The sequence below is a fragment of the Polyodon spathula genome, chromosome 33 (genome assembly GCF_017654505.1).
Source record: "Polyodon spathula isolate WHYD16114869_AA chromosome 33, ASM1765450v1, whole genome shotgun sequence".
NCBI classification, from domain to species: Eukaryota; Metazoa; Chordata; class Actinopteri; order Acipenseriformes; family Polyodontidae; genus Polyodon; species Polyodon spathula.
Genome location: NC_054566.1, coordinates 280,907 through 307,467, shown reverse-complemented (window position 1 = coordinate 307,467; position 26,561 = coordinate 280,907). Strand labels below are relative to the sequence as shown.

At 40.2% G+C, this 26,561-nt stretch overlaps 1 protein-coding gene across 3 annotated transcripts in view; it reads right to left on the bottom strand.

Annotated features, from left to right (window-relative positions):
- Positions 1–2,138: 2,138 nt before the first annotated feature.
- LOC121303493 (rab GTPase-activating protein 1) overlaps positions 2,139–26,561 on the bottom strand; it is a 108,047-nt gene continuing 83,624 nt past the window's right edge. For 2 of the 3 annotated variants that reach the window (XM_041234210.1, XM_041234211.1), the window contains 9 exons: positions 25,524–25,565; positions 24,989–25,117; positions 17,469–17,561; positions 13,365–13,475; positions 12,074–12,178; positions 9,917–10,000; positions 7,459–7,530; positions 4,338–4,535; positions 2,140–3,732 (listed from right to left, as the gene is read on the bottom strand). In XM_041234210.1, coding sequence (XP_041090144.1) covers positions 3,610–3,732; positions 4,338–4,535; positions 7,459–7,530; positions 9,917–10,000; positions 12,074–12,178; positions 13,365–13,475; positions 17,469–17,561; positions 24,989–25,117; positions 25,524–25,565 — 957 coding nt within the window. In that variant the 3' untranslated portion in view covers positions 2,140–3,609. Of the gene's footprint in view, positions 3,733–4,337; positions 4,536–7,458; positions 7,531–9,916; positions 10,001–12,073; positions 12,179–13,364; positions 13,476–17,468; positions 17,562–24,988; positions 25,118–25,523; positions 25,566–26,561 lie in introns of all 3 variants that reach the window. The other variant, XM_041234212.1, reaches the window with a different exon arrangement.

Sequence of the window (26,561 nt, the reverse complement as noted above, 5' to 3'; positions counted from 1 at the left end):
AGCGGATCCTACCTGGCTTTCTCTATACCTATAATAAAGACACAAATACACACATAGCCTTTGCTATCCATTGGATATTGTTGAGGCGTACATCTAGGACATAAAATTATTCTCCAACTGTTTACCACACACGCATCAGTCCAATTTATTTCTTAACAAGAAAAGGTGAATAAAGGCCAGCAGCTTACCTTGGGGATGAAGTGAGGCCTGCAGCCGGTCACGTGCAGGGCAGGGCAATCTCCTCTTTATCCGGTTAGCACTGTCAGGGTAATGCCAGCTCTCCGTTTCCATTCTCAGGCTTCACAGGGAATGTTCAGAGGTGGATTCACTGAACACTGGAGGTCTTGGAGTGACCTTTGTGCTTCCCATAGAACATGAACAACAACAAAAACACCAGAGACGTGTGCCTTTCTTAAACACCATGAATGATTATATACTCTCATTCAGTACATTTACAAAGTTCCTGAAAATATAAAAATACACAGAGGTCTTTTCTTCAGGTAAGGCATGGAAACTGAAGTTAAAGAAAGTTCCTCATAGGCATTTGGAAAATACTGTACATAAAACATTCTACTGTTATGACTTTCACTGAATCCTAATGGTGTGGGACATACTCTATTCAATTTTTAACAGAACTGTAACTTCAGAGTCTATTAATAAACATAAGAGTAGATTTCTTATGAAACTACAGTAAGACACTAGTCTAAGACTTATTTAAAATTAAAATAAATGCAAATGTTTTGTGTCTACAGTATAGTACCCCTGATGGCTACTAATTACCAGGAAATGCACCGGACTGACGTAGTGCTATTTAGTTTTTATAATAATAAAAAACATTGTCAGTCTTACAATACAGTACATTGTGCTATAATAATTATTATTATTATTAACACAACTGAACAGTGCCTAACGTAGGACACCTTAACTCTTGTTCGGTTATGGAATTGCTAGTTTTGAAACATCAACAATTGTATTTCCTTTGAGAAGTTTAAAAACAGTAAATAATAAAATCTTGCCCAAGGAGTGTTATTGGGATGTTTGGAGGTCTACCCGCTCAAATCTCCTGGCTAGGGGAATGAATGATCAATATTTGTTGTCAGGCTGTAAGCACCTGCAAGAGTAGACCACTGAAACAAGTCAATGTCTGAGTCTCACACACATTGCATCAAGCATTATGAAGCGTGACCTTTGAGTCTTTTTTGTTTTGTTTGATAGTTAAGGCATCTAGCGTTTATAATAACTATAACCACACACACACACACACACACACACACACACCTACTTTTATTTAGATCCTTTCATAGTGGACCACCATCACAAAGTGCTTTACAGAGCTAGGCTGTGAACAGTGCATTATATGCAGAGTCACTTACAATAGATTTAACATCTCATCCGCAGTGTACAGCACAAGGAGGTTAAGTGACTTGCTCAGGGTCACATAGCGAGTCAGTCAGTGGCAGAGGTGGTTACAAGCCCTGGACAGGTCACAGTGAAGGCTGCTGTAAGATTTTTGCCAGAGAAGTTTCCAGAACACTGAAAATATGAAGATGCCAGCTGACATGGCATACGATACAGTATATCAGCAGTATGTACAACAAGCTCCCCTCAGTGAGGCCAATTGGTTAGGTAAGCTGCCACTTCTAATATCCAATCGCAAAAGGGTTCTGTTTCAACTGCTCCCCTCATTGCACTTTGAAAAATCTCCCAAGAGACACCATCTGACTAATGCTTTTTTTCCCTAAAAAAAAAAAAAATTCCCTGATCAGAAAATAGAATACATGGGAATAACCCAAACTATTTCATACAATTTCTCATTGTTAATTAATATAATTAAAACTATATATATATATATATATATATATATATATATATATCTATATATATATATATATCTATCATATATATATATATACACACACACACACACACACACACACACACACACACACATATATATAACAGATATAATAGTACCCTATATTATTCAAATATTGTATGACAGTTTTTTTTTTACTATTAATTTTGTGGAGGATCTGCCAAGAACATCTTTGAAAGAAATGTAGTAAACCAACTCCTGTATATCTGGCATTAAACCTGCCATTAAAACAATGAAACAATACCAGTTTTGTCAATACTTTTTTACAGTTTATATTTAAATGCATGAAGTATACACAATGCACCTATACGATTACATTATGTCTTTTTCTTTTGTAATGCTGGATGAAGATACAATGTTTGGCATTAAACAATCAAAACAGCAGTATGACATTTAGGACAAAAGCTTCAGCATAAGCATGTCAGATCCGTAACATAGTACATAGGCAACATTAGTACAGTTACCAAGGAAAGTAGAAAACAAAATAAACAAACTTATATACTTTTTATATACAGGCCAGTGTTTCTGGGTATTTAACCAGCTTTCTCACTGCACACGCTTCCACGAACAAGACAAGAATTTCAGAATGACATAAACAGTTATAAATAAGTATGTGTATGGTGCAAAGACCTTATTCTACCAATTTATTTTGAGAAACCCCATCAAAAACCAAGTAAAACAAGCTCTTCTGCTCTGCAGTTTTTAAATGTGTATTTTCTTTCATGTACATTTAGTTTTTGTACTTGTGCCAGTCTTGAATTAGAAATTTAAACACAGTCCACTCTGCTAACAGTTAGTAGCGAACTTGCCTCATCTGTCCCCTTGATCAGAAGCTGAGGACTTGCTGTCCTTTATTCCACAAGTACCAACTTATCTGGGGGGGGGGGGGGTTTGGGGGTCACTCAAAAGACCTACATTTCAGGGAAGCAACATTTAAAAACAAAACAAAATTAGCAAAGTCCACACTCATTAGGAGGCAATCATTCCTAAAGAACTGAGAAAGAAGCACCTACCTTAATTGATGATTGCACTGAAAGAACCACCTCAAATTGATGAGAAACATCTGTTCAGACAGTGCTGGCTAGAAACCATGACTGTCTGGACTGTGTGGCATACAACTGGTTAAAATTAAAAAGCACAAACAGCTCCTCCTTGTAACATCATGCTACGTGTGTAAATTATCTTAAAATCAGCACACTGTTGAACCATAAATCACCCCCAACACCAAGCTCCCCACACTACCCAAACCCCAACTCCACTCTCACTAAAACTAACCACAAATTGAATGATGGAAGCATTTTTCCCCTGATCTCATTTTAACTCCTCATGGCACAATTTCTTTTTTCGAAGCAGATATAAAAAAGTATTTGAAATGCAAAAAAGAAAAACATTAACAGGTTTGGAAAGGAGGCTGTTGACTCTCGTACCAAAAATGTAATTTTCATTTTGTGCAAGTAGAATGGAGTGTTTTTCCACTCTCTCGTAGGACAGTAAAGGTAGCTTTTACTCCGCTATGTCATGTGTTAAATATCAGTAGTATAAAGACCCTTCTAAAGTTAAAGCCTTTTTTTATTCTAAGTAATTTTTTGGATGCTCTCACCCAATTAGCATGGAGCTTTTTAAGAAAATGTTTACACAGTACATTCCCCTAGCACATTACAGAAGGAAAGACAGCTGGCCGAGGAAGGCAGCAGAATCTGTTCTCTGTTCAGTCACATGCGTTTTCAGCTTCATTAAGACGTCTCCTTTCCCTGGGCACCAGTCACGGTTTTGATCGAGCTCATCGTTCTGTTAAACCAGGTCTTTTTTGCTGCTTGGACTTCATTTATAGCCAGACCCAAATGGTGCTCCAAGTCCTGCAAATACAGAGATCAATGTCAAAGGAGTCCATCCAATAACACACATTTCCAGATTCTGACATGCAAGTCATCACCTCAATCCTGACCTGCCATTCACTCCAGGGGCTGAAGCAGAGACTCACATTGTGCTGGACTGGGTGAAATCTCTCAGTTAAAGAGTAAGTAGTGGGAAAATAGGACAGCTTTCACAGCTTTCTAAAAAACTCAACCTCTATAATGCACACTGTCACAGTATCTTTCCCCACTGGCAAATAATATCTGTGCCTTCACACCATTTTAAAAAAGGCCTGAATATTCATCTCTATAGACATTTCTGGTAAATGTTAGGATTAGGGGAACAGCAGCATCTGCGGTGGGTCCTCTTTAGTAGTTTCTAATGTGGTGAGTGAGTTAAATGTCGTTTACAGCTTCCTACTGCTGAAAGTAATAGCGACTGCATACATTTTAAACACAGAGACATAGTAGCAAGATTTCAAAGGAAGATTTCTACAAAATAAAAACCTTAGGGGTTTTATAAACAAACTGGACTCAGTAGCGAGCATAGCAGGCCAAGGCAGAGAAGACCTCTGTTTAGAATCGTTGCGTGTCACTGCACTCCTCACCTGTATCTTGCACTCTGCCTCGACTAGCTGCAGTTTGGTCTGGGCCAGCTCGAGCTCCATCTCTCTCAGCTGGTTCTTCAGCGACTCCTTCTCCTCATCCAGCTCCTCCTCGGAGCCCTCCTTCGCCACGCTCACCACCCGCAGGCTGCCTTCTTTACTAAACAGCTCACCACACTTCTCACAGCCCTCTACTTTTTGCTAAGTCAAGAAAACATAAGCAATTACTAATCAGCTCAAAAAGACCAGTCAACCCAACTGCATGAAACAAATTATTGCCACATTCTGACCTTTATTTTCTATGCACTATATACTGTACCATGAACTTTTACTAAACAAAATACCTTGACTGAAAACATTTAGCTAAATACCTAGGCTTCTGTTTAATTAGGAAAATAAGCATTCCAATTTGCATCCTGCACCCAACATAAATGCCTTGCAACACCAGTTGGTTTTTGGTAAAAAGTTAAATGTGTCGAATATGGTTTATAATGAAACAGCAATCAATATCCTGGCTGCTTTTGAAGGGTGTTTTACCAGGGCACTTTCACATTAATTAGATTCTTAAGAAGCATTTACAACACTCTTCTGAAACTGCTTCTGTCTAGTCACTTCTAAAGAATGCCTAAACATGTGGTGTTCAGAAAGACAGACAGGGTTTTCAATGAATTTTACTGTTATAGACTTCTTTAGTGTAAACAGCTTCTTTTCAAAGACGAGACGGCTCCTTTGTTGCCAACAAACAGCCATCAAGAATGATATAAAAAAGAACACATTGAAAATAATAGCCAACATGGCTTTGATCTCAAGAGGATTATGCAGAGAAGCAAATCTACATTTCTTTATAGAATAATAATTAGAAGCATTGAAATATTTGAAGAGACTTATTTTTAATTCCCAGACCTAATTAAAATAATAGAAAGGATAATGTAAGAATTCTAAAGAACTTTGCAGAACAATCAAACTGAACCCCTAATACCTTATGAAAAAGCCTTAAGTGCTTCAGATAGAGAGGCCCTAATGCTCTCACAGTGAACAGGCAGACATGAGCAATTAATAACACCACTAAACAGATAGAGAGACCCTAGCGCGCTCACAGCAAACTGGCAGATACGAGCAATTAATAACACCACTAAATATATTAGTCATAATAAGACATTTATACATAGAAACAGAAATAAATCGAGCTATAAATATTCAGAATTCTCAAATCAGAGAAGCTCAATCTGGACATGATGGAGAAAGCTAGAGGATTGCGGTTTCTATAAAGTTTATGCCAACTGCAAAACAGTGCACTCCTCCAGAGTCATATAGTCAAAATGTGAAACAAGACTAAAGGACCACTGCCTGGACTGAGCTATAATGAACACACCAAGTACATGTTCAGAACAAGCATCGCTAATATCAGAAACTACAAATATTACTCAGGAGCAACTTACAAATACATCTAAAGGTACCATTAAAGGATTCAGTTGTAAAACAGTTCCACATTATGGTCAGTTCATTTTTGTTCTAACCTGTGAATGCCCCAAGGGGCTAAAAGCTGAACTGCTCAATATAGAGACTATTTACCTCAAAGACGGTTTCTACCTTCATATTACATTAAAAACATTTGTACATGGAAACTCTCAACGTTACAAGTGACCAAGTGATTTCTAAGCCATTATTTATCACTACCCACTTCTTTGAATAAATGTGTAAATATTATACTGTATGAGGGCTGTCAATTAATTGCAGTTAATGTGTACATTTTTGGGGAGAACATGTTTTTTTGTTTGTTTTTTTTACGTTAATCGCACTCCCCTCTTAGCAGATCGTAATTCATTTCCTGCTGTACTATATTAATACACTTGAGTGTACACCAGGACTGAATGAATGTAGTCTCAATGTTTGAATATAAAAGTGAATGCATGTAGTCTCATCGTTTGAATATAAAAGTCGGCAAAATGTAGCAAAGCACTCAAACTGAAGGACTGGGAAGTTTTTTTTTTTTTCTGAAGGATCATTGGATAGAAAGAGGGTTACTTGTATTTACTGTCAAAGTGACTTACTGTACCACAGAAGTGCTAAACATTCTTTCACTTCTCAAAATACACTTCCTAGTAGTTTGTGTGCTACAGATAACAACAATACAACCTGTCAGTTTCGACAGAGTACTCTTTTAGAAATTCAGGATCGCTGCAAACACATGAATCAATCTAAGTATATTACTATAACAAGTGCTGTTGGATAGCTACTGACTGCAGACCTGTTAACATTGCAGCTTTGTTTTATTTCAATAAGTACATTTATTTATAAACTATTACTTACATTTATGGACGATATAACCGTTACTCCGTGAATGTTTTGATTTATATAGGCAATTTCAAGTTATTATTAAAATAAAATTATTATTATTATTATTATTATTATTATTATTATTATTATTATTATTATTATTATTAAAATGGCAATCAAAAATATCAGTTTATGAGTAAAGGAAACTGTAAAGGAAAGTGATCATTGTAAATGCAGTAAGGTGAGTAAAAAACAGACTCCATTGTGATTTAGAAGTTGGTTCAAACAATTTAACACCACATGCTGGATTGTAAATAAATATACAACTATAAATAGTTGTAAATATACAACTATAAAGTATATATGCTGGCTTGTTTTTAGGATAATGATAATAATAATAGCATCAGTAATAACACAAACTTAAATGAGATGGATGCTGTAATTATATCAATTACATATGCAATTAACAGATTAAAAAAAAGAAAATCTCAAGATCATATACACAGAGAGAGAGAGAGAGCTAGCGAGAGAGAAGATTCATATATAATATATATATATATATATATATATATATATTTCTATATATAATAAATATATATATATAAAATGGAGATTTACATATTCTATTACTAAATATGTTCATTCTAAAGCTGAATACAGAAATCCAGAAACTCTATCAGTATCCAAAACAATGGGAAAGGGAGATTTCTGCCCTTGCCTTGCTGGGAGAACATCTTGGAGTGGAGCATTTGTGCTGAGGAAGCCCCTGAAGCAGAGGAACAAGCTTAACAATGGGGCTCTGGTTCCACACATGAATCAAGGGTGATACATTCATTAACTCACATACCCGGATTTTTTCCAATTCTCCTTTATTTGCTGTCTGCTGCTTCTCCAGCCTCACGCTGAGCTGTGAACAGATCTGCAATAAAGAAATCACACATAGAATGATTACTGCACTCTACAGAGGGAAAAGGTTTTCAGTAAATAACTGAGGAAGGAAAAGGAAAATGTAAGAAGGGGGAGAAGTCTGTCACCGTGCAAGTACATGTCATCTTGAGTTATCCTGGCAATAAGTGTTTTAAACATAAACCTGTTTCTATAGTCACAGTACATAACCTAGCAGTGCAGTACTTACAAAACAGGACAGCGAGAACCTGTTAACACTGATTACAATCTCAGGTTCAAGAAGTACTTGCACTGCTGGCTTCAACTGCCATACCTTCAGAAAGAAGGCGGCCACTAGAAAAGAAAGTTTTTTCTGAACAAAAACAAAGCACCTCTGGTAGCATAATCTATGGCGCATGTCATATTGAGTGGCTTGAAACACAAAGTAATCTGGAAATGTGAAATAAGACTTGTATCACTGACATGGGAAGGGTTCATTTTTCATGTACGTCAAGCATGATTAATCTTGAACTAGGAAATCACAGAATACACATGTGTGTCTCAAGTACGAAGCCAGTATCTCCAAGCATTGGATCTTTATCGTCCAGAAACCAAAAAGTCACATGACCCCACTATGGTCCATCTTATATGAGATATTAACAGTTGTAGGTGAGACAGCAGTGGATTTTAAACTCATACAAATCACTCCTTATGGTGATGCGTAATGATTAAATAAAGCACAGAAGTACAGAATGTACCCATGTAGTTAAATACTGCATAGAGTCACATAGCCTATTTGAGTTGTAGTTGCGTGTGCAGAGCAGTGAAACTTGGCTGGTAGAGACACCAAACAAAGGGCAACACGACTCTAGGATGACTACCACCTGATCATACTGGAAACTGGAACCTACTGATCATTTCACCAAGGTAACAGAATAAACAGCATTTTCACAGAGACACATTTCATCTTAACAGTAGCATACAATTATCCCTGCACTGTACATGTGTGCATAATATCTATAATTTATCTTCATGAGATTAATAACTGCACAGTAAAAAAATATTACGAAACAAAGTTAATTATCTTTGCCAACTGGCAGATAATATTGCTTGATTTGGGTTTTAAAATGTTTCTTACATTTTCAAAATATGAAAGCAATATTAAAAAAAAAAAAAAAAAAAAAGTAAAGACAAGTAAAATAATATTATCTGCCAAAGGGAAACAATACATTACATTGTATTGCCCCCCCCCCCCCCCCCCCCCCCTCCCAAAAAACCAAAAAAACCCCAACATTTTTATTAAAAGTTTATTCTTTCTTATTAATGGGGAATTGCTTTGGGAATGATTGTGATGAGTGATGGACGATTTGACAAAGACCTACCTAGAAACGTATTAGACAGAACAGGCCTGTACTATTACAGGGGTCACCAAGCAGCTCTGGCCTTAATGGCCTGGCCTAAATAGCTCTGGCCTAAATGCTGTCTGTAGTTCTAGAAAACACTCTTCAGACACAATCTAGTTTTATTTTTTCCCCCATTTATTCTAAAATTGATTCAGCAGGGCCAAACACTCACAGGCTATGCAATATATTTATTGTATTGGATATTTTTTTTTAACAACACCGGCTTCATTAATCACTTTCATTGCTTAATTACTTTCAAAAGCATGCACTCTCTTTCAACCAGGGGGTTTGTATAGCATTGTCCAAATCTTTCCTGTGCTCTTGCCCTGAAATCCTCCTAAAGTAAGTGCACTGAACTAGCTAGCCAGGTCCTGTAAGATTTACAGCTGGGGAGATGGAAGCCGCACTGCAACCTACACAACGTGGGTATACTCTGGCCTTCATTGAGTGAAGCGTCACACAGCCTCCCACAATGCGATTCTTGCAAACTATCAATTACGCAGATAAGGGCAGGGGAGGAGACCATATTATCTGTCTTTGTTATTAATCGAAATGTCAACAGAATCATTATACTATCAATGTCATCCAGAACAAATCCAAATTCAATTAGGTATGCACGTAGTTATCAAACAAATTACTATTACTTATAATATTTGTGTGTGTGTGTAGAGTTGTGGGTTGTGTGTGCATAAAAAAATTTAATTGTGGTGCAGTGAACTGTGGGTGTGACTGGGGCATTATAGTACAAGATCACCAACAAACACTAATTTCTAACCCAACATAATATACAAGCAGCAGCAAACTTCCAGGTTAGTGTATTAGAGGGAGCTGTTTCTGTACATGCATATCCACTACTTCTCATGTTTCTTTAACTATGTTATTAGGGAACCTCGATATTATTTGTGAAAAGATCCCAGATTGATTGTGTAACACAATGGATAATAGCAACACAATACCTTGCAAGCCAAAATATCTTAGAGAATAAACTTTAAGTTTAAAAGAGATTGCTACACCAACCTGCTTGTACTCCATGATAATAGATCCATTCTTCTTGATTTCTGATTCTGCCTTATCCAGTTCTCTTCGGCACATTTCTTTAAGCTGGGCAGGGAAAATTTCAATATATTTGACAAATGAAATTAAGATTCTGCCACAATGGTAAGCTACCTCCATAGCTAGCAGTTAGAAAAAACAGAATAATGGTTGAAATCCCTAATGTTAAGTGTCAGAGTCCACGCTTTTAAGGCAACATGCACAATTATGTTCGGTAAAAGGCTTCTCATTTTGCTGGAACATCATTAGCTCCTGAGACATTTAAATTACAGATGGTCTTTGTTGTCTTAGGTTGGCACAATGAACCTGTTACAGAACATTATTTGATACCACACATTACTTGCAGTTAATTTCTTATTTAGTCTTGTTTCATTAGAAAAAAAGAACAGCGTTTGTAGGATACCGTAAAACTTTTCTGAGGTCCTCGAAAACGGTGTGCAATTTAGAAACAAGTGTGACTTGTATATCGATTTTTACAGGACATGAGGTTGAGGTCCGGTGACACTTACTGTAGTAACAGATTTGCCTGGGATTTCGTCAGGATTCTCAGACACAGCCTGGCATTTACAGCAGTCCCTATAATTAGAGGTCTACTTAAATCGCTGTAAATTTATGTGTTGTTCACGGGTAGGCTGTGGAATAAAATTAAGATTTTGCGGACCTGTTTAAAAATAAAATAAACCTAACTGATAATATCTCAGAACACTAAAGCCTAAAATAGTGGTACTTGCTTCCTTACTAAAACAGAGTGCTTTCATTTGTTAAAGGCAAGCATGCAACATCCCCCTGCAGCTGAGTTGCCCATACATTGAGACTGCACGTTCTGCATCCACTAAATAGGTCGGAAATTAAGGCAAAACTTTGCCAAGTTATACAGATGAGAATTGTGTTGGAAACAGCCCCAAAAATCATTTACCCAAGGGCATCTGGCATGCTTTAATAAAGGCAACGTATGCAGTATGTTCGTTGTTGTGTTATTTATCCCATCCAATTATTTATTTATTAGTACCGAGTCAAAACAAAGAAAACTTGTCTATTCGGGTTTAAAATTCCACCTGCGTAAAAGTAAGCAGCAGGTTGAGGCGAGGTGGCTGTGCTAGACCGTGAGTACTGATTTAATTTGCCGACAGGAATGCTTTTTGTCTGAGCTGACTTTCCAGTTTGGTTTCTGAAAGAGGTTTATTTTACGTTCTGTTCAGCAGCCTCTGTAGTAGCCTTTTGTTTAATGTGTGATTCTGAAGCTAAATAGCAATCGATTGTATTTTCTCCATAACAATTACCTCCACCTGCATGCAGTTTCTTTGGGAAATATCTTGACATGAAATATACTTTGCTTTTTTTTGCTTTGTCGTCCATTTCTACTATTTTACCTCCAATGCTGAAAACTAGATTTTTGCAAACTGAATCAAAACAATGCAGCACAAACTTTGTCCCACCCACTACTGCAAAGTACAGGTCACAGAAAAGCAGTACAGACGCACTGATAGGCTGATTAAAACTTAGTTGTCATTTGAATAGTAAATAAGAACGTTAACCACTTTGGAGAACTTTTTTTGTAAATTATTTGTGGACGTTTTTTGCTTAAGTGCAATGCACACAGGATGGCGAAGGAATAAAAAAGGGCTCTCTACAGAAGGAAGATACGTAGTTTGCGTCGCTTGTGTTGTGCAGTAGTTCATTTAAACAAGGTTTATTTTATTTTTTTCCTCTGTGTACTTGCCTGTTATGCATTGGCCTCTAAAAGAGGTGAACTTCGCGGTGACACCTCAAATTTCACGATTTCCATGAAATCGCGATTTAGGTAGACCCCTACCCATAAATACTGACACCATGTGGTGTTCAATTAATTTTTTTTATCATTAGTCTAAAATAAAAATAATCAGTAATACATTTAAAAGAAAATTCTTTATCATTCAAGTACCAACATCTTCAGTGTATTTTTTAAGACCTCCTCTGGATATATTAGTGTTTTTAGATGACTAGTCACTGCATGTACAAGTGTTTCCCTAAGTCAATAAGTTTATTAAATAAAATGAAACACTATTCAGTAACGCTATTTGGGAAATGAATAGGAATAATCAGAAGGAACCAAGAAAGTAAGATATTTGTAGGCTTTTTAACCTGAGCGGATTCCTCTTCCAGTCTTCTCTTTTCATCTTCCGAATCCACTAATTTCTGTTTGGTCATCAGTAGCTCCTTATTGAGGGCATCTGATTTCTCCTCAGCCTGGAAATCACAGAAAAGGTTATAAAAGGTGCTGGATTCAGGAGCCAGCTGTTACATACAACAGTTTTTTTATTTTTTTATTTTCTGTTGAGCTCAGAGATCTGTCAGAAATGATGCGACTATAATTGAGCTCGTAAGGGAATGCCGACCTCTGCCAGGGACAGTTTAAATATAATTGATATGCAGGCCACCTGCTGGGGAATGGGAATATTACTGCATTTGTAGGCTGCCACTGATGTGAGATTTATGGATTAATTTATCGCCTCCAAATATTCTGGCAGGAAGTTGTGATTTAATGAGTGGGTCGATTTTTGGGGGGGGGGGGAGGCGGATCAACTGTTCGGATGTCAGTTGTTAACATTTTTTAATCCATTACTTTTATGATCCGTATCTCAAACAGCCACTAGGGCACTAATATACATTTATTTATTTATTTTTTTATTCAGAGTGTCCAATTATTTTACCCCCTGATTTTATCCCCAATTTAGAATGCCCAACAGATTTTTCCCCTCAACGCAGCAATTTCCCACAGCCAAGCCAGTTTCCTCTTTCACACCCAGGAACGAGCTCGCATGTCGACAATATGCCGGCCTATGGAGGACACAGGTCAGCCCTGCAGGTGTCTGTCTGAGCTCATTAGGTGCCTGGCGAGTAGGGTCCGCTGTAGCATGACAGAGAAACAGCCCCTGCCGGTTTCGCCTCCCTAACCCACGTGGCCGTGTTTTTACCAGATGAGCCACTCGGGACCCCCCCTCCCTGGCACTAGTTTTAAACCCACAATATAATTTCACTTGTGACTTGAGCAAGATTGAAAACACAGGCCTGTAGAGGTTAAAAATGCATTTTCTTTGCAGTACTATGCATTCAGTTTCAAAAATATTTTAACACACAGAATAGTCAATTTTATACCAGCAAAACACCCTTATCCATCACAGTTTTGTCTTGAAATAAAGATTTTCCTCATTTCAGAAACTATACAGCAGAAAACAGAACAAGAGGTAACACTTACAACCCAGGATGAGCTTGTATTATATAACTAAATCCAAGCACTGTTTGATAAGATGGTAATGATTGCTGCAGATATACAGCATATAATCCCAGCACTTGAAAAAAAAAAAAAAAAGCCATAAAAGTAAAAAGCTCAAAGGGAAGCCTCTGCAGCAGAGGGACTTCTGTTCAGACTTACATTATCCAAATCCTGTCTCAGTGCTATCTTGCTGGTTACCAATTCATGTGCTAGGTCATCATTTTCCTGTTCTAGTCTCATGTTTGCCTCCTGCAGGCGCCTGTTCTCCCTCTGTAGCAAGACACAAAGATACAGTAAGACCAAAGGCTAGGGAAAGCAAAAGATTCTTCACTTTAAGGTTAGCGAAAGAGTTTGCAATTTCAGAAATCAATTTTCTCCTTCAGCATGTGCAGAAGAAGAATGCCCAGCTGCACTCTGAGTTCAGCACCTTCTCGTCACATGCTGTGCCCTATATAAAATTTAACAGCTCTCAAAAGAGAATAACCTTTGAAAAAAGCTTTCAAGCACAGATTAAAAATGTACCAGCCTTCTGTGTGCCTAGCCTTGTAATTATTCACATGTTTACCAACAGCGATGGAACCGATTCTCAATTAGATTGGTTTCTCAGGGACTCCATTATTTATTAGATCTTTCCCGAGTGATGAATTTGTAATGCAACACCAGATTCAGGCTCTGAAAAATGTTATTTTTTAGCTTTTCTACCTTCCCACGACGATGACATAAATTATTGCTATTTAAACATTGTAAACTCGGCAGGTCAGTAATAAAACACCTTTCAGAAACTGTTCTAGAAACAGGAAAGCGCCAGGAACACATTACAGATTACTCTGCAATTACTAACCTATTACCGTTATTATACTATTCTTTCTCAGAGTAGCAATCCTTCCTAAGGGCAAACCAATTAGTGACTTATGGACTCACAATTGTAGCCTCATAATTGTTGAGTGTTCACCCACAGTTCTGATTAGAGTGTTTGCTTGCAAAGAATGTGCAAAACAAGATTCTAAAAACACACTAACACAACATTGCTATTCGCTCTATGTGCAACTGTTACATTATGCAGCATGTGTCAAAAACACGTACATCACACATAATGGCACTTGGGCACAGAACTGATGCTGCATCCTAGAGAATATAGTTACAGGGCATCCTTGTTTCTTTCTTTTATTACATGTTGAGTAGCTGCAGACCAGAAGGTTCAGTTTATAAGCCCTGTAAGCAGTTAAAAATCAGATTACTAAATGACTTCATTGATTCCACTGCCATTTACTCATATGAGATTTAAAGCACAACATGTGTAATATAGTTCAGGTACTGTATATTACCATGGTCTATAGAAAGCAGTGGTTTTTAAAGCACCTTTCAGGAGATGATTGTAGGGTTCAGCTGTGTGGAATTTGATGATAAAAAGTAAAAAATAAACTTGTTCACGGGACAAAACAATAGAAAAATCTACTTGCCCCCCTCCGCTTTTATCAATGTCATTTTTTTTTTCTTTTTTGATGTCGTAGAGAGCTGACTGCTGCTACTGGCAGTGGGTATTTAAATGCAATATATTATTATAGAGCACCGTATTACCTTGTGCAGAGGAACAATGGTAAGTTCTGATGACTTTAAATAATAAACCATGCAGCCTCAAAGACGCGTGTGGTACAGGTAAACTGTAGCTGTTACAGGGCACAGTACACAATGCTTTGCTGGAGAGAAGATTCTGGGATTCACACATTGAGATAGCGAGATGCACAGAGGACCCAACTGTTTGTATAATAACTATCAATTTAAATCCGTAATGTTTATTTATCACATGATATGAATTATGTTTGAAAGGTAGTATAACTGCAGCGTAAAAAAATGAAAAAAAAAAACCACGACAATTAAAATGATTAAAAAATCTTTTATTTCAGGACATTTCAGACTAAAGCCCTTCTTCAGCTGTGTAGTAAATAAAGTAAGTGCAGTAAACTTCTGTTTTTCTAAAACAATTTGATACCACATGTTCTTGAAGAAATGAGCTCTCTTAATGTCGCCTCACAAATCAGCTTACTGTCACAGCATCACCATTGTGCATCACCAGTTACTGATGGTTTTGCATCAGTTTCTTGGCCAGAATGAATTTAGTGACTGGACTTTATTTAGTAAGAGAAAAAAAAAAAAGGTTGATGAAATTTCTGTGCATCACCGCATGGAGCAGAACAATGGTAGTATATTGTAATAAAATATGGTACATTCAATAAGGTTTTTTAAAAAGATTTCCATTTCTTTACATGAAATGACATAAACTTACTTTGTTCTGAGTTTCTGTCAATAGTCAATGTTACCTTATTAAAACACTGCTCTTTTTTTTCGCACACAAAAGTCAAGCCCACTTTGTATCACGGCCCAGTTTAATATCCTGACTTAAAACACACCCAAAATGAGTACCACAGCCAGGTTTGGTTTACAGTTGTATTCCACCAGATGTCACCATACCTTAACAAATAACAAAGGGCACCACACGGCTTAAGGAGAAGAATAGCTCTGTACTATCTCAATGCTGAATGTGGACAGACTGATGTGCTGAAACCTTCAGCACACTTGCTGCTCCGACAAGCACTTGTGAGAAAGAGATTAAAAATGTGTCCGATCTCTCAGATTAAGTCCTTAAGTGAGGGTATGTTTTCATTTTTATTACTGGGTTTTAGCCAGCATGAGTTGACTTCATCCCTCAGCACAATTTATTATACAGCAATGCGGTGTGCTGTCTAAACACCCAATTTACAAACCGGTGATCTTTTGTAGAAGTAATTACATATCTGCCATATTAGACACTTACCATCCTGTGGTTCATGGGTAATGACGTGTGACAGCGCACACAGTTTGTTACTCTGATCACCAAGTGTTTTTTTATTCTCTGCCTGTAAACCCCGTGGCCAACTTCCAACCAAAGAAAGGATGAGGGTTAGAATTGTAGGTTAGCAACTACAATCTATTTGATTACATGTAGTGTAGTGCAGTTCTGGGTATTATCAGACTATCAAAGGGGCCTAAAGGACACATGTTGTGTTTACATTTGGCCAATGGAACCATTCTAAAAACTCAATGGCTTCTTGTTTCAATGTAAAGCTGGGTCTGCTGCTGGTTCTTTCTTTCCTGTAGTGTAATTAATGGACATGTTTTCTGTAGTTCTGGGTTTAACACCTAGAATGAGACTGGTCCATTGGATGCTCATTTCTGCTAGTCTTCAATCCCAACGGGTTAACAGATTAAAACATTTGATTCCCCTTGCATCCACTAGACGTGGTGATGAGTAAAGTCCCTTACAGAAATCCACATAGCCATTGCTAATCAATGTTATAAATAAACCAGGCTGATGGGGTGTTTTGCAAAAACACCATATCGTAATATGAAATATTGATGAAGGTTTACCATCACACCTTAGATATGAAGCACACATGCTAGATTACAGAGATTCTGCAAACCTGATGCAGAATCTAATCAGCCTCGCTAGCTTTAGCAGATTTTTCATTTTCTTGTGCGTTACTGTATTCTTGAACAGCTGTGGCTCCTACCCCAGCCCTCCTCTCAGTTTACAGTTGTGTTCATCTTTTCATCGTCTGTCTTCAGAGATTGCGCACCACAACCAACCATTAAACATCACTGCTGGCAACTATCCCTTCTACTGTATATCAAAGCATCCTATGAACTATTAAAAGAGCAGTCTCTAGGTTTTGGTGATGTAAAGAAATGATTGTTATTTAAATTAAGTTGTCAAGCATTTTCCTCCATCATGCCCCTTCAATATGCAAAATGTAATTACAACAAAACCAACATTTGCAAATAAAGTTAGTGCTTTTTTGTCGCAATTTATAACTATATGCTCATTTCTGTACACTGTTGAGCCATGTGTCACTCTGTTCCGGATGGATTTTATTTTGAGTACCTGCACTGAATGAATCACCCTGTTTCAGTTTATTACCTGTGTGATATTTTATTAGGAAGTTGGTTGCCGATTGCTCTGTTTCCCTATTTTCAAGCACTCCAATAAACCCAGCTTTTTAAAATCAATGAGACTCTGTGATAGAGTCAAGCAGGTTTCCAGGGAGGAAAAGCTTTGTGTTAGTCTCCAGAGCTCACACTTCTTCTGAAGTATATAAACAAAAATCTGCATTTGCAAGAGCGCACAGAAGGCTAATTCAAGGAATATGTATGGATTACATACAAGATTAAACATGACTGGGGGGCAACTGCAGCTTTCAAACTTTCCCCAACCACAAATCACTGTACCTCATATCTCTCGATAGGAGCCTCCTGCTGGGCCTGCTGTTCCCTCAGGGCATGGTACTCCTTCTCATATTTCTTCAGCTTCTTCTGGCTGATCTATACACCGAGAACAAAAAGAAAAGCTCAACATTATAAATGTACTGGAGCAGTCTGCAGTTAAATAATGGGTGAGACGCCAAATCAACTTAAATAACTAACGATCTTCCAAGCGAAATCACACATACAGCAAAAGCTGCAGAAAAATGCATTTGATGCAGACAGTCAGTAAACAAGAGAAATAATAATAAAATCGCATCTGGCTTTAAAAGTTCTCTGTAGAAATACTAAAATACATGCGCAACACTTTTTCACAAACGTCTGTGCCTTGCAGATCAGGACTTTAGTTTAACAACAGGTTGATATCTGAAGCTTGAGAGGATCCAGTTCCCCACAGCTGTCCTGGCCAGGCTGCATGTCATGGAACTGCCTGGTTGTCACCTCACCGACCCCATGAATCTGGCAAGCAAAGGACTATTGACTTAGTGTCCAGTTTGAGTTAGATGACAACCTGCACATGTATCTGTCCCAGCCACTAAGCAAAGGTATGACGGGTTTATTACACTGTGTATGTGACAACGCAGAAGACATTCAACGGCGACCTAGTTTGCAAGTTAGATTTCCTCTAATTAACAGACTCTGCAAAAGGAGCAAGTAGCAGAAGCTGCCTGGATTAGTTGAGCAGAATGCTCCACAGCTGAAATAATTTGGAAGAGATGTCATGGCTAATCAAAGCAGTTCCACACTTACCCCCTGAGCCACAGGCTTGTAAGTTGATACACAATTAAATAAAAACAACTGTCAATGTTTTTTTTTTCCCTGAGTCTGCCCTTATAACACATCATCCCCACCATCTATCAGTTGCATAATAAATAGGTGGCAGAACCTATTAGGTTGCAAAAACATTCAAGCATCAAACTGTCATGCCACACAAACTACCATGAACACAACTCGGTCGTGCAGGAGGCTTGCTCGATTTTTTAGAACAGCGTTCTTGTTAAGTGCTTGTTATTCCTTACGGCTCGATACTACATATGATATATAACGTGCACCGTACAGACAGTATATGTTGGAAAGAACATAGCAATAAATGAAAAATTAATATACACTGGTTGTCTTTGAGTCAAAAAGGTATGTACTCTGCTGTTATGGGTTAATAATTATTGAAGTGATTCTAATTAGAAGTACCCCTTAGGAACAACAGCTACATAAGGGTATAATAATAGAAACTTTTAACAGAATAATATTTGGTGTCTGCTACAGCGTGTCATTAGAGCTTGTAACAATGGGGGCTTATAGGTTGGCAATAGAAAGTCACATTGAAGAACAACTCATTAAAATAAGATTCACTGCTATACAAAAAAAAAGATTGCTAAAGGAGCTTGGTTGCCTATTGCAATACTTTCATCCTCAAAGGCAAATGCCAGATTTATATAACTAGGAAGTAAACTGGCATCTAAACAAATATCCCTATTTTTAAATTAGGAACCCTACAAAATCACGAGTTGATTTAAGTTGTACAGCACCTGTCCAGTTAATTACAGGATGCATCTTACTTGAGTTTTGCAATCAGAGAGTAATTTCGTTTGAGTAAATCAGCAAAAGCTGAGCTGCTATTATATTGTGCCTCAGTTTTAAGCTCAAGTAATTTCTGTTTCAGGTTTGGGTTTTTTTGTATTAGGGTTTCATAGAAGGGCAAGTACAGTAGATATAAATCAAGTCACAACCAGCACACTAGAACAAACGATTTGTTAAAATCAGCACATATCTACATGCATTGGTCACACACTATTTAGGTAGTGTGAATGGGGCAATATTACAGGAATTGTTTAACCAGTAATAAGTCTCAGCTCTGTTTACATTTCAAAATGATTATGAATTGAGGACAGTACTTCGTTCATAAACATTATTAGTCATTCTCCAAACCAGCTGACAGTTGTGCATTTGTAAGCTGAACACAAAGGTCACGCCCTGCCCCCTCCCTCCCCTCCCTCCATGGAGCATAAAGCTAATTTACAACAAGATTGTTATACACAGAAAGCAGCTGGGCTTTTAACAAGCCTAATAGCTGATTGAACAATATAACAAACACTGTGGGAAGCACAAGGCTTCCAATAGTCTGAGTTGTGGAAATTAGTAAACTTAGATTGGGTGATCTGATCATGACACAACTTGCACCTTTAAAATACACAAGAGGTTTAATATAGCTCATGCCCCTTGTGACCTGAAAATCACTCTTCAGCTCTTAAGCACTGTGGCAGAGCAAAGCTCTGCCCTTTTTAAATTGGCAGGGATGGGGTTAACTTCCCCTGCCTGCCTGGGTTTATTATGTTCAGGTGGCTGGGGTTGATTAGTTGATTAGGTTGATTAACGATCAATCAGCGCCCAGCCACCTGATATAAAAGGAGGCCTCAGCTTCTCATTTGGGAGAGGAGGGAGCTGAGGAAGCAGGTTGGTTTTTTTTTGGTTGTGTAGAAAACTTGAATCCAGTGAAGGCATTGCCCAGCCTGGAAACTGTTATTTTTGTGAGTTTTGTTTTTGCTTTATTTGTGTTTGAGTATTTGTTATTTTGCCCTTGTGCACGTTCTGGAGAAAACTTGAAAGCACGTGAAGGCATTGCCCATCCTGGAAACTGTTATTTTTGTGAGTTTTGTTTTTGCTTTATTTGTGTGTGAGTATCTTTATTTTTGTTTATTTATAATAAAATAGTTATTTTTTTGAACTGCAGTCTGTCTCTGGGCCTCTATCCACTCGCCAGCCTGCCACATTTGGTGTCAGAAGTGGGATAGCGCCACCTAGAGGCTCAGAGCAGTATTTATTTATTTATTTATTTATTTATTTTTTTTTTGGAAAAAAAAAAAATGGGAAAGAAGAGCAGACAGCGGCAAAGGCAGGAAAAGCAGCTGAAGAAATGTAAGCTGCTGCAGCCACCGCTGGAGGACCCGGCCAGCCTCTTCCCCTGGTGTTCCTGGTGCGGTAAGGAGGACCATCGTTGGCGGTCCTGCCCAGACGTGCCACCGGCAAACTGGTGTGGCCGGTGTGAGGAGGACGGCCACAACTGGGCAGGATGCCCCTACAACCAGGCCCAGGAAGAGGTGCCTTGTTCACCCCGGGCATCAGGGGCCACCCCACTACCTCCAGCACCACCACCTTCACCACCGTCCCAGGAGATCTGGGACTGGTTGATGCACCCTGAGGCAGACCTCGTCCACGATCTGTAGTTATCAACACTGTGGCGTCGAGATGGGGAGAGGTGGGAACAGTAATAATGGCAAACCCACACTGCTGTGCAACCTCCAAATATAATCCCGAGAGCCAATGCTTTGTTTTTCTTTATGGGGATACTCTCGCTCAGTAGGAGGATCCTCAAGACGGCCTCCTTCCCATTTTTGCCCTCATATATGAAGAGAGGGGGTGAGGAGCTGCCGTTTGTCCATTAGAGTTGTCAGACCCACAAGAGGTGCAACAAAGAGAGGGAGGAGCCGCCTTCCCCAGAGCCAGAGAGGGGTGAGCTGCCTTCCCGGAGCCAGAGAGGGAGGAGGATCTGGAGCCAGAGAGAGGAGGATCTGCCGTCGCTCCCAGAGCCAGAGAGGGGTGAGGAGCTGCCGTCGTTCCCAGAGCCAGAGAGGGGGAGGAGCCGCCGTCGCTCCCAGAGCCAGAGAGGGGTCCTCCGTCGTCCCCAGAGCCAGAGAGGGGTGAGGAGCTGGGGAGAGGGAGGAGGATCTGCCGTCGCTCCCAGAGCCAGAGAGGGAGGAGGAGCTGCCGTCGCTCCCAGAGCCAGAGAGGGAGGAGGATCTGCCGTCGCTCCCAGAGCCAGAGAGGGAGGAGGATCTGCTGTCGCTCCCAGAGCCAGAGAGGGAGGAGGATCTGCTGTCGCTCCCAGAGCCAGAGAGGGAGGAGGATCTGCCGTCGCTCCCAGAGCCAGAGAGGGAGGAGGATCTGCTGTCGCTCCCAGAGCCAGAGAGGGAGGAGGATCTGCCGTCGCTCCCAGAGCCAGAGAGGGAGGAGGATCTGCCGCCGCTCCCAGAGCCAGAGAGGGAGGAGGATCTGCCGTCGCTCCCAGAGCCAGAGAGGGAGGAGATCTGCCCGTCGCTCCCAGAGCCAGAGAGGGAGGAGGATCTGCCGTCGCTCCCAGAGCCAGAGGGAGGAGGGCCTGCCGCCGCGCCAGAACCAGAGAGGGAGGAGGATCCGCCAGAGAGGGAGCCGGAGCCGCCGTCGCCGCCTCCGCCACCAGAGGGAGCCGGAGAGGCCGTCGCCGCCTCCGCCACCAGAGGGAGAGAGGGTCCGGATCTGCCGTCGCTCCCAGAGCCAGAGAGGGAGGAGGATCTGCCGTCGCTCCCAGAGCCAGAGAGGGAGGAGGATCTGCTGTCGCTCCCAGAGCCAGAGAGGGAGGAGGATCTGCCGTCGCTCCCAGAGCCCAGAGGGAGGAGGAGCCGCCGTCGCTCCCAGAGCCAGAGAGGGAGGAGGATCCGCCGTCGCCGCCTCCGCCACCAGAGAGGAGCCGGGCCGCCGTCGCCGCCTCCGCCACCAGAGGGAGCCGGCCGTCCGCCGGGCCGCCGTCGCCATGCTACCTTGGGGATTCGGGGCCCCCTCAACCAAAGAAGGCTTGGGGGCTCCGACATCAACCCCGCCCACCACCACCCACCATAACAGCCCACCCAAGGGACATAATTGGACTCTTGGGCCGGGAGGGTGGGGGGGGGGGGAGGGAGCCGGGCCGATTGCGGCCGCCTGTACGTTGTACATGGGGGGAGGTGTGTGGCAGAGCAAAGCTCTGCCCTTTTAAATTGGCAGGGATGGGGTTAACTTCCCCTGCCTGCCTGGGTTTATTATGTTCAGGTGGCTGGGGTTGATTAGTTGATTAGGTTGATTAACGATCAATCAGCGCCCAGCCACCTGATATAAAAGGAGGCCGTCGCCTTCTCATTTGGGGAGCCGGAGGGAGCTGAGGAAGCAGGTTGGTTTTTTTTTTGGGGCCCCGGTCCGCCGAAAACGCCTGAATCCCAGTGAAGGCATTGCCCAGCCTGGAAACTGCCACCAGTGAGTTTTGTTTTTGCTTTATTTGTGTTTGAGTATCTGTTATTTTGCCCGTGTGCACTTTATTTTTGTTTATTTATAATAAAATAGTTATTTTTTTTGAACTGCAGTCTGTCTCTGGGCCTCTATCCACTCAGCCAGCCTGGGACATAATTGGACTTTGGGGAGGAGGGTGGGGAACGTTCTGTCACGCCAGCAAAGTGCCTGTAGACCTGCTGCTGCACAACTGTGTTCCCTTGTGTACTACAGTAATAATGGCAAACTCACACTGCTGTGCAACCTTCAAATATAATTTATGCTTTTTTTTTCTTTATGTATATACTCTCGCTCATTAGCATTTGAGGCCTCGATCTCATTGTGAGAGGAGGGAGCTGAGGAAAGCAGGTGTTTTTTTTGGGTGTGGAGAAAATTGAATCAAGTGAAGTGGATTTTATCATTTGTGATCCTCAAGACGGTAACGTGTACATTTTTGCTATAATATATGATTTTTGTCCATTCCAGTTGTCAACCCACAAGAGGTGCAACACAGGATCAGCTCTGTCTACACAGCAATGCATTCACTGACTGTAGAACTGCATTTCCAGCAGCAAACTACACTTAGTTTATCCTCCTCTTTTCAAATATCAACTGCACAGTATGCTGCCGACTGGCAACGCAGAACACAGTAGGGATCGGTATTTAGCTCTCGTCACACAGCAATGCATTCACTGGACTGTAGAACTGCATTTCCAGCAGCAAACTACACTTAGTTTATCCTCCTCTTTTCAAAATCAACTGCACAGTATGCTGCCGACTGGCAACGCAGACACACAGTAGGGATCGGTATTTATGCTCTCGTCACAATCAAGCTTCATTAAAAGGACCTACTGAGGCATTCTCACCAAAACAGACTGCACCAGCTACAGTATGTTTTTTTTTTTTTTTTTTTTTTTTAAATAAAACTTTATATCGACACAATTAGAAATGCTTCATTTGAAAGTTGTCTCATTCACTTAGAGGGCAATAAGCTGAAGATCTGTCCGTCCTACTAAACCTAAGCAAGCTAATGGACCCTGGAAGCAAGGCACAACCTTGTAGGTCTCTGCCTGGACAAATAGTGCTTTTACAAGGGGAGACATTGAGAACTGTCCCATTGTTCATTTACTGAAATATCTAGCATCTTACTGTGCAGGGAGATAAAAGAAGAGAAGGCCTGCGTGGCAATGTGACAGTCATTAGAAAATGCAAGATTGTGGCAACAACCATGAGAGACTTCTTCAGGAGCCAAGGCAAGGTTTTAAACAAAAATTATAATCAAACCATGCATTACTGACTCTAAAGCAAAAAACATTCCTTTATTGCTGTATGAGTTAAAATGTATATTGAACAACAAAGATATATTATATATTCATCTCGTAAGAAAATTAAACAGTGTTCAGACTGGCCTACTGCCTCACTCTGCAACACAAAGACCCACTGTTTCTAAGGTTCTTTTAAGCTTGGAAGGCACTTTTTAATGTTATAGTCCATTTCCAGATGAAAAGAGCTCTATCATGTGATGTTCCACCAAGGTTTAAAAACAGTTTTTATAAAAACAATTAGCTATAAACATTCTGCTGTGCCAGGTGCTCTTGTGAAACGGCTGCCACGTGAGTCATTGCATTTGTGTGTAGGTAGGTTTTCAAATTTCCTGTGGCTAAGATCATCAGACCATGTGGAGACTGAAGGAGGGAGGAAGCACTGCAATGGAAGGTCAGACGAGTTTCATGCTATACTCCATTCAAACCTATTCATATGGTCTTTAACGTGGACCCTTTCCTCAAACAAATGCAACGTTTTCCCAATATATTTTCTACAATGAAAAACTAATATTATACAGCTACAAAAAATCCTAAAATAAAATAACCAAAATAATATTTTAACTACTCCTGCATGCAATTAAGCTGTTTCTTAATGTCTGTTGTTATAGCCTGTTTTTAATTCAGAAGAAGTGAGGGCACATCAGTGCAGTTTGCAAGCATACACTCCGGAACTAGGTTGCTGGGAACAAGGTACAACCGTGTCCAAAGAACAAAGTAAATAAGCTGATTCTGGTGGAACACTGCTGTCCCTGGTGGAACACTGGTTCTCCCTGCTGTGTGGCTCAGTGATCAGTCAGACATCCAGAAACTGCAAATAAGGTTTCAGCATTTAAATGAACCAGTTAAGCATGTTAAGGACATTATTGTGGTAACTCTTTCCAGTGGCAGATAATGTCACATTTATTCTAGTGTAGCAGGTGCAGCACATACTGTTACCAGGTCAGTCTAATGCAACATTATGAACACAAGTCATTTCATACAATCATATTTCAATATTAATGCCTCAACCAGCATACTTAAAAAGTCAATAAAGGCTTCACCAGGCAGCCACACGTTATTTGCCCTCCATCACCTTTCTTTTCTAACAGCAATCACAACGACAGGCTTTACCTTCATGCTGCAGGCCAGCTCCATCAGCTTTCTGGCATTCTCCTCGGAGCGATATCTTTTGGGGACTGGAACACGGAAGAACTTTAACGCTCCTTCGAAGTCCGTCAACAGCAGATCATCTCTTGAAGTCTAAAAATATACAACATGCAATGTGTATGGCTAAAAAAGACTGTGCTAGTAGAATGCTCCTCGTTCTTCAGGTATCACAATGGCCGATTTGTAAAGTCTGGGCACAGCCAGAGCTTTAGTCTGGTCGCACTGGGAAAAGTTTGTGTGTTCTGCATGGTGCTGACATCACTTCTCTCAATTTAATCAGATCCTTTCATTAGCTGGCTCCAGGCTATCATAACAATGATACTTAAATGCTGTGGTTTGACAAGCCGGTTGCTGTGCTTGAGTGCTAGGTCATTTCAATATTCTTACTTCGTTTACAGATGTAAGCCTCTGTCAAACAGAATGTTGCCCTGACAGGACAATCTGCCACAACTAGAAATACTGAACATTTATGAGGTAGTTTAACAGAAAAGCCACTTACTTTCAGTAATGCAAGTGCTACATTGAAGATCACGCTTATCCCCTGAAAGAAAAACATAAGAAAGGTTACCAAATATTTGATCAAAGGGGCTCCCAAGTGGAGTGCAGTGTGTGCCCTGTAGCCTGGAGGTCGCCGGTTCGAGTCCGGGGTATTCCACTGCCGACTGTGGACGGGAGTTCCCAGAGGGGGGTGGCGCACAATTGGCAGAGCGCCACCTGGGTGGGGTGTCCTTGGCTCACATACGGAAAGCAAAAAGTCACGATCCCAACATGGCAGCCATGTTAGGTAACATGCCGAAATAAAGGCTACCATTGAATTTTGCCCGAAGAGTTTCCATAACACTAAAGATATGAAGTTACACTACACATAGCTCTCCGGTGCTGGGTGGCAGAGTAAATTGGCAATGGGAATATTTTCACCTTTAGGCTGCTGCTTCAACATGAATCATTTTGCTTGCTGCAGCTGGTTGGGGCTGGAAGGTAGTAATTATTTAATTTTAAAGAATGGATGTTGGGATCAATGCCATTTTTTATGAAGGTCTAGTTTACTGTGGCCTGATTTCATAAAACTAACATAGTGATTGGCTAATACTGCCATGTGGATGCGGTCTTTGGCCTCCAGCGCCTTCGATCCAGCACCTTACACTTTAATCAGCAGAAATAATAAGAAAAGGAAGGTTAGAGTATTATAAACACAGCACAAAGTATTGATACAGTATGTTATTGTGAATGTTTATTAGCAATCTACCAATGCTGTAGATCTCAGCTTTTTAATACTGTGTGTCAAGCTAAATTCCTCATCTAATCTAGGTTCAATAATTTAATCTAAACAAGTTAATGAGGAGATCAAAGCAATCCTGACAAGGCAGATGTGTTATTTGCAGCATGTGGTTTGATTTAGAACAGAAACATTTAAAAGTGACAGAGCAGAAATGAGGGCCAGTTGCCTCTCACAAAGCCAAGGCAGACCCGAGTTTCAATTTCAACAAGTGAACTGAAGGGCAGTGCTCAGCATACCAGCCTATTACTCCCACCTAAG